The 9,351-nt window shown below is 44.1% G+C and overlaps 1 protein-coding gene across 1 annotated transcript; it reads right to left on the bottom strand.

Annotated features, from left to right (window-relative positions):
- Window positions 1-8,409: 8,409 nt before the first annotated feature.
- Window positions 8,410-9,351, bottom strand: LOC102517598 (olfactory receptor 4D11). Its single transcript, XM_006193641.1, has one exon. The coding sequence runs from the start codon at window positions 9,349-9,351 to the stop codon at window positions 8,410-8,412; it is 942 nt and encodes a 313-aa protein (XP_006193703.1).

Below are 9,351 nucleotides of genomic sequence, written 5' to 3'. Positions count from 1 at the left end.
CAACGGAATGGTTGCTTTTTTTCAGGGCGTTTTAAGATTTCTTTTTACCAGAACAAACCTTGAGTTTTACTCCTGGGAAGCGGGAGACTCTGCGGTTTCCAATGCAGCTCCGCGCTGCGCCACGAAGCGCAGGCTCCCCTCGTGTGGCGCCCGCTCAGGTAGGCTGCCAAGGCTGCCCTCTCGTGGCTCATCTAGGGAGGTGCAGCCGGCCCCTCCCAGCTCAGGTCACCGCGCCGCTGCGCCTGCGCCCTCCTGGCTGCGGGCAGTTGAGCCTCCCGGAGCTGGGCGGGATGCTGGGTCCACGTCCTGTTCCTTTTAAACCCTGCTTGGCTTCTAAAATTTGCTGCCGCCGCTCAGTTGAAGAATATCTCGGAAGCCACCTCCCTCCTCTCTTCATTAACTGCAAGTCTCCTGACCTCACGTTTTATTTATTTGAATTAAAAATACTGTCTGAAAAATGATATGAACACAGCATTGAAAACCAACTACACTTCAATTAAAAAAATTAAAAATATTATATGCAGCCCCACGTGTTTTGCAGAATTTCTGAAGACCCCGCCCCTAAAATGACCCTAGCTCCAATTAAAGTGTCTGCCTGAGAAAAAGGAATGCTGACTCGCTCCCCCTCCCCCCGGCCCCGCCCCAGCCCCACAATTTACTGTTTGTTCCAGTTAACAGCCCAAGATAGGGCCTCAGTCTTCCAGCCTTTGTGAGAAGGTATGAGCCTAACTTCCATGAGCAATAAGGGTCACTTAGCAAACCTTGTTGGGTTTCACAGGGACCTACCGCCCCTACCCACCTTTCCAGGTTTTTCTAAGTTTTCACTTCCCTGGCTCTCCTGAGCCCCCATCGCTCCCTTCTCTTTTCCCTCAGTCTCCCTTAAAATATCCAGTCACTGTGGACAAGTCGAAGTTCAGGTCGGTTCATACTGGACTCTTTTCCTTATTGCAATAGTGTATTTCTGATTAATATCTGTGCTTTCAAGATAACTATCGTTTAGCTTTGTTTATCTTTGACACCACCTGCCTTTCAACTGTCCAAAGTTTCAACCTTCTAGAGATAGTCTGTGCATTCACCAGTAGAGCTGTACCTGTTTATAAATCACTTACGATTTTTGTGCAAAAGGGAACGCGCCGTAGGGACTGCTTTCTTACCCGGATAATATTCTAGGCATCGTTCTATTCCCTTTATAAGCCTTCACGCATCCTTTCACTTCCAGGGTTTGGCTAGATCACAATTCTTTAGGCTGCGCTTTTTATTTTTATTTATTTTTTTGAGGGGTGGGGAGACAATTAGGTTTATTTTTTATCTATTTCTTCTAATGGTACCGGGGATGGAATTCAGGACCTCAGGCATGCTAAGTACGCACTCTACTACTGAGCTACGCCCTCCTCCTGATCCGTGCTCTTTGATCAACAATTAAATTGTATTTAGTCTTACAGACATTGCTGTAGTGAATTTCCTTGTTCACTGGTTTTGGTGTGGATCTGTGTGTAGAATAATAATAGGAAAAAAACCTTGAATAGTCATTATCGTCTACCCTATTTTACAAATGAGGAGGAGGAAGCACAGAGAAGTAGTTGCCCAAGGTCGCACCACTGGTCAGGGACAGGATGGGGTACCAACCCAGGCAAGCGGGATATTGCCTTTTTGTCTTAGAAAAGGAATTGCTAAGGAATATGCTATATTCCTGCAAAGTTGCTCCTTTCACTTCCAAAGGGCTTGCACCAAATTACACTCCAACCAACACCAGGGCCCTCCTTTCTCCTTGGTCTCTTCCAAATGAAAACTATTAGTTGGCTTTTGGATCTTTGCTTGTTTGAAAGCCAAAAGTGCTTTAATTTATCTCTTTCATTGTAAGTGTGGCTGTTTTTTCCATAGGCTTAAAAACATTTTCTCTTCCCCCCTTCCTTCCTTCATACTGTCTGCTCACTTCTTTTGTCCAGTTTTCTACTATATTGTTAATGTTTTCTCATTGATTTTTACATAGTATTTGTAGATTTAGATAAATCTATGTCATAATCCTAAAGGGTATGTTTTGCCAATGCAGTTTCCCGACTCACCATTTGCCTCTTAATTTTATTTTTGATATTTTGTGCAATGCAGAAATTTAAAACTTTTAATGTAATCACATTCATCATCCATATATACATATATATTTAAATTTCTACTGGTTTTTTTTTTTTTTTTTTTTTTTGGAGAGGGGAGATAATTAGGTTTATTTTTTCATGGAGATACTCAAGACTGAACCCAAGACCTCATGCTTGCTAAGTATGCACTCTACCACTGAGCTATACCCTCCTCCCCATCATTCTTATATTTATTTTTTTTTTTGAGGGGGGAAGGAGATTTTAAAAGTTCCCGCTTAGAAAGTGCTTCCCTAGTCTGAGATCATATTCCAAAAATTATACTATGCTTTTTTCTGATTATTATTTAGTTACAGTTTTTCTAATGTTTATCCTTGGTCCACTTGAAATTTCTCTAAATAGGTGCTATGGGCTGAATGTTTGTATCAACCCAAGGTCATAGGTTGAATCCTAACCCCAAATGTGATGGTGTTTGGAGGTGGGGACTTTGGGGGTGCTTAGGTTATGAGGTGAAGCCCTCATGATGAGATTATTAGCCCTTAAGGAAAGGGTCCCAGCGAGGTCCCTTCCTCGGTGTGAGGGCGTAGCTGGAAAGACAGCCGTCTATGAACCAGGAAGCGGTCTTCCACCAGACGCTGACTCTGCCTTGATCTTGGACTTCCCGCTCCATGACCATGAGAAAGCAATTTTTCTTTTTCCTTCCTTTCTTCCTTTTTTTTTTTTTCTTTTAACGGAGGTATTGAGCCCACGACCTCGTGTATGCCAAGTGTGCGCTCTGCTGCTGAGCTATACCCCAGAATGAACTTCTGATATACGTATGCAACAACATGGATTAATTTCAAAAATGTTAAGTGAAATGAGCCATGTACAAAAGGTTGCACGCTGTATGACTGCATTTTTTGACTTTCTGGAAAAGGGAAAACTATAGAGACAGAAGACAGATTAGTGATTCCATTCTGGAAGCCTGAGTAGGATTTGACATGATGCCCCAAGATCTCAGAGAGCGGAGGATATTTTTTGCTTGCAAATGAAGATGGCCGAGTTGGGTAAGTATTACTGCAAAGTGTCGTGATGGAAACATTCTGTATCTTGGTTACAACGGTGCTCACGTGACCTTATGTATTTGTCAAATCTCCTAGAATTATACACCTGAAAAGGGTGAACTTTATATAAATTGTACCTCAATAAACAAACATCAACTACACTTCAATAAAAAACAAAATTAAAAGAAAACCCAAACAAAGAAAAATGTTAAGATTTACAGCGCATTGCAGGCTCCTCAATAAGAAAAACATAATAAATAAGTAAATACATAAATATACAAATAAATAAGGATTTGTCGGAGAAATGATGGGATGAAGCAAGAACTGGATTTCAGATTGAGGTAACAGTCTTACTTGATCACAATTTTGTGAATAGTATTTTTTTGGTAGGCATTTCCTATTTCTAGGGGGATAGATGCACAATACAAACTGGTCAATATATCAGCCTGAATCACAACTATCAAACCCCAAGACGCTCTCCTCTTAGAGAAGTGGTCTCTAGCCCATTGTGTTTAAAATGTAGGAAAAAACAATTTCTCTTGTAATATTTAAGAAGGAAAGCAGCAGCTCGGCGAGGGGGTAAGGAAAAGAGATGCATTCAAGGCATCAGAAATGGTATCGTTTTCCAAAATACCCACGGGGAGTTAGGACTCAAAGACGGACGGTGAAGTCAGAACTGTCAGGCAGTGAGTGGCTGCCGGTCTGACTCCCACACAGCGCCGCGGGGAGGCGGCGCCAGACTCCTCTTCAGCTTGAGAGTCCGTGGTCCGCAGGGTGACTTCCGGCAGGGCAGAAAGCAGAGGAAAAACCAAACACAAAGAAAAGATGAGGCGGGAAGGAGGAGAGAGAGAGAAGAAAAAGAAGAAGGAGAAGAGAAGGAAAAGAAAGTGAAGGAGAAAAATGAGGAGGAAGAGCGGGAGGAAGGGAAGGGGCAGAAGAGACGTCCAGTGCCCCCGGCCAGTCCTTCAAGGTCACTCACTGGTCCAGTTGAACAACTTGCTCCGCTTCATCCACCGGCCTCTGAGCCTTTGCTGTTTAGGGATGGCCTCCCTTTGGACAGATTCTATGTTAAAAAGCATGTAAAAAAAAAAAACTTTTGAAATGGTTTGGTGCACGTTTTCATTTCTTTAGCAAAGCGGCATGTGGCCTTTGACTTCAGTTCTTTCTCAGACGCTGTTTTACGGTGTGATTTCTCAGGGCCAAGGGGTTGGTTCAACACCTGGTGCTGATGAAGGTGTGAAGACCCTCAGGCCTTGGACCTCATATCCTGTTTCAGACTTGCTGAAATCTCCTGTTTTTTTTTTTTTTTTTTCAGAGAGACCCACTGACCTTAGGATCTAGGACACGGCTCTTTTTGGGGCTGTTCCGTGTTCACTGAGTCTTGACATTGGATGGGTGCCGGAAGGGGTCGGGGGGCACGTAGCTCCATATCAATGGATCTGAGGGTTTGGTACCTGGACCTGATGGGTCAGAGGCTTCACTACGTCCAAGCAGAGAGTTCATCCTTGCCTAGTGGCTTTCAGACTTTTTTCAATGAAACATGTGCTAATAAATATATTTTACTTACATCAAGACTTGTAGACTCCTGTACATTAAAAAAAAGAATATGGAATTTATTAGATATTGAATATAAAAATAAACCCATCTAAATAGGGACCCAGAGAGCTCCCTTTATTTCTCTCCTGAAATAACGATTCCAGGAAACAATACTTTTCATTATATGAAGAATTCTGTGATTTTTTCTGTCCCACCCTAGACCATTCAATTTCATTAAAAAAAAAAAAATCCACGTCCAGAACCACTGATGACATCACACCTCTTAGAGTTTCAGGATCTGCAGTTTGAAAAACACTGACTTGGACCTTTGAGTGTTTCGCAAATTCTGGACACACACAGAACATTCCATCAGAATCACTGGGACATGCTGGTTAGAAATGAGACTCCTGGTAGCCCCGAGGGAACTACTGAATCTCTTAAAAATAGTGCTTGGAATTTTTTTTTTTATTTAATTGCTGGGTGATTCTTATGCCCACTGAGGTTTGGGACCACTGGCCCCATAGCCTACAGGATGCCTGAACAGAGGTTTCCAGCTCTCATCTGAGAGGTCCAAGAGGTCTACCTGAGATGTCCCTCAGGGAACTGTCTACAGAGCCGCTTCTCTTGATCCGTGTGAGAGGTCATGTGTGCATATGTTCCTGCTCCTGGGAAAAAGGTCTGAGACTTTTGGGAGAGAAAGTGAATATGATATGGCTGTGGACTCAGACTGGCACCTGCCACTTCAGTAAACGAAGGGTTTTGCAGCCATCAAGCCATCAGCCACTGCAGTGGCTGGGTCGGCGCACCCAGAGGGAAGCTCAGGATGCAGATAAACAGGACACTGGCCCTAGACAGCTAAGGTGCACATCAAAGGGATAATTTCAGTAAGCCCAGGCTTTTGCACCTTCCCATACACAGAAAAGTGATAAATTCAGTAACCTGAGATGTTTTCTTCTTTAAATAGCAGTAATCTTTTGTTGTTTGACTATGATTTATTTTAGTGGAGGTACTGGGGATTGAACCTAGGACCTCATGCATGCTAAGCATGTGCTCTGCCACTGAGCTATACCTTCCCCCACTATTTCATTTTTTTTGCAAAAAAAAAAAAAAAAAAAAAAAAGCCTGTATAACTTCTCGCCTCCCTTACCTCTTTGAAACAGTCCCTCAGAGCTACCTGAGAGGCTGTCTCCCAGGCTTAAGTCCTCAGTAAGTCAGCTGAATACAACATATTTCTCCACCTTTAGGTTGCGCTTTTTTTTTTTTTTTTTTTTTTTTTTTTCAGTCGACATGGGTTTTGAGGCTTCATCTCTGGAAATAAAACAAATCTCAGTTAACTAATTCTTAACCAGCTGCCAAAGGAAGAATCATGGAAAGGAATGGCTCCCCCTAGTGGTAAGAGGACATTTTCCTGTGAAGACACTGCTCCTAATTCAAGGGCAGGTTCTTTAGAAACGCAGCTTTCTTACCTCCCCTCTACTGAAATAAAATAATTGAATAATACAATAATAAAGAAGATTAAGAAAAAGAAATACCGCTTTCCAAGGTGGTAGATGTTGAACAATTTAGCCAAAATGCAAATACCCTGTATTAGAATTTGTATGTTAAAAGATTATTGTCAAGCAAAACGTTCACGTTATTTCGAAGGAGAAGGAACACATTTTCGTGGAAATAGATTTTAATGTGTACTGGTTGTCTCCAAAGTACTTTCGGGATATACATCCCAAACACACACACATATTTATTATTTTTTTTCTGGAAATAGTCTCTTGTGAATCCTGGATTCACTATTTGCCTCTAGAAAGTAAAGACTAAATGTGAAAAAAAATGTATAAGAAAAGGAATTTTTTTTTTTTGTAATAAAAAATGACTTGCAAGGAAGGAAAGAGCTGCTTTGTTGATATAGGAACATACTGGTTGTGGCAGAATGTGACCCCTTACTCTGGTTCAATGGGAAGGTTGAATTGTTCTTGACATTTTTGTTATACGGGTAATTAGGTACAAAATTCATGGCTGAAGTCAGAAGTGTGGTGAAGAATTTTAATTCTAGGTAACAACCATCCCAAGAAGCAAATGTAGATTTTTAAAAGCTCTCCCACCTTTAGCAAGGCACCCATGCATCCAGGACCAGACATGAGCAAATGAGAATTTTTGTCAGTAGTGTCAGGTTTGCTTTGCCCTGCCGCCTTGCTGAAGTGTTCCATCCTTCTCTGCCTTTGACACCCTGGGCTGGGATTTATCCCCTTCCTGTGCACCCGGTGCAGCTTTCCTGTTCTGCACCTCCTCCACTCCAGCACGACCCCTGGTGCCTTTGACTAGTCCAGCGGACCATCTGAGATGAACCCCTAGCGAGATGCTACTGAGAATGGGCTTAGAGATGGCTTCTCCCCTCGGTCACCACCACCAGATGGCCATGGCCTTCCAGGGAGGTATCTAACTTTTGCAGCGGTGGCATTGTATCTGGCTTGAACCCCATGGATTACGTCTGCTTTCTGAAATATCCCAAGAGGAGGAATTTCAAGCCAACACCCAGGGAGCAGCAGTAGGCAAGGACGGCGCTGGCTGGGGTGGGCTGGGCTTGGGAGCAGGTCTCCCTTGCTTGTGTTTCCCTCCTAAATCATACGATGGAAATGGCTCTTTCCTTCCCTTACATCGGTCTATCAGCGCTTGGGTGGGAGAGAGGCACATCCAGTCCAAATTTTAGTTGACTGCCATTCTCATCTACTTACTTGACAAAATCATAGGTTGCCAGGAGACCAACAGGTATTTATTATTGTTTTCTAATCTCTTAATGAGGAAGCACTCAAGAAAATTGCAGAATGAAGAATGAGGAGGAATTTAGAATGGGCTGATTTATAATCCTTTAAATAATCAGTCCCTGAATCATGGAAAGTCAATTTGTTCTTAAGGCTTTGCATCTCGGAGACGTGTGACTCAGGCACATTCTAGTGATGCAGACAGGCTGGTATTCCTCTCTCCCCCGAGGGCTGGCCCGGAATGAATGGCTGGAAAATGATGTTGAAATTTTTAGAGGGACCTGAAGCCTTACCCTCTGAACTTGATCATATAAAGACAACCAAGTGCCTTTCGTAACACCAGAATAGAGGACGCATTTTTATAGCTGCGCTTGTGTTAGACGCCAGCAAGTCCTGCCCAAGGCAGCAGCACCAGCACAAGCAATGCACTGGGTGGAGGGTCAGAGCTCTCAGATCCAGCCTTGTCTCAGCCACTCATCAGCTGTGAAAACTTTGATCAAACACAAAACTCATCTCAGCTTCTGCAAGGGAAACCCAGAGGTTTCCTTAGAAAAACAGAACTCATATTCTCCAAGGTTGGCAATGGAAAATTTCCACCTAGGGAGTGGTGGCTGGATTTTATAGCCTTGACTCCTGCTCCCTGGAGATCATTTTACTGATTGTTGCTTGGGTTACACCTGGTACAGCCACAACTCAAGAACTGAGAGGTAGTGTTTTTCAGATTCATTTTCTCACCTGTAAAATGAGGCGTTTGAGTGATCTAAGATTTAGAGTCCTTTAAGATCCGACAGTTCACAGATCTGAGACTCTAGGCTGCCGACAATTTCGCCATGAGAAAACCTCACAGAGATGACTGTTTCAGGCCATCCTTATGAGAGGATTCTTCTGTGGGGCAAAGGGAAAGCTCTGGCCCCAAGATGGTCTGTTGGTTGGGATTTTCTATTGTGCGGTGAGAAAATACGTTTCCGTTCTGACTCTGCAATCTGGGCTTCACATCTGTTCCTTTTCAGAAGGTGCAAGTCTTCTCTTCAGCCTCTTCATGGCTGACTTCATCTCATGGTTCCTCAGGGTGTAGATCATGGGGTTCAGGACAGGAATGATGACAGTGAAGGTGATGGAGACAGCTCTGTCCATGGGGAGGGCGGTGAAGGGCCGGGCATAGACGTAGATGCAGGGCACAAAGTGCAGGGTCACCACCGTGATGTGGGAGGTGCAGGTGGAGATGGCTTTCCTCCCGCCCTCCCCAGTGTGGGACCTCAGCATCGTCAAGATGACTGTGTAGGACACAAGAAGGAAGGCGAACCACAGTGTAGAGATCAAGCCATTGTTGGAAATCATTAAGATCTCGAGGTCAAAGGTGTCAGTGCAGGCGAGTTTGAGGACCTGAGGGACATCACAGTAGAAGCCATCCACAATGTTAGGTCCACAGAAGGGGAGTGGGAGCACCAAGGAAATCTGCACGATGGAGTGGACAAAGCCCCCCACCCAGGAGGCCACAATGAGGGCAGTGCATCGCCCCCTACTCATGATGGTCACGTAGTGCAGGGGCTTGGAGATGGCCACGTAGCGGTCAAAGGCCATGACAGAGAGGGAAAAAATATCTGCCCCACCGAGGAGGTGGAAGAAAAACATCTGTGTAATGCAGCTATTGAAGGAAATGGTCTTTCTCCTTGAAAGAAGGTCCACGAGGACTTTCGGAGCCGTGATGGAGGAGAAGCAGATGTCCAAGACAGAGAGATTGCGGAGCAGGAAGTACATGGGGGTGTGAAGGCGAGGCTCGCAGGTCACGGTGACCATGATGAGGAGGTTCCCCATCACGGTGGCTGTGTACACCAAGAGTAGGAAAAGAAATAAGAGCAAGCTCAGCTCTTGGGACTGGGTCAGTCCTTGAAAAATAAATTCTTTCACCCTGGTGTGATTTCCCTGCTCCAT

The sequence above is a fragment of the Camelus ferus genome, chromosome 10 (genome assembly GCF_009834535.1).
Source record: "Camelus ferus isolate YT-003-E chromosome 10, BCGSAC_Cfer_1.0, whole genome shotgun sequence".
Lineage (NCBI taxonomy): Eukaryota > Metazoa > Chordata > Mammalia > Artiodactyla > Camelidae > Camelus > Camelus ferus.
Note: the sequence above shows the minus strand (reverse complement) of the source record. Positions and strands in the feature narration are given on the sequence as shown.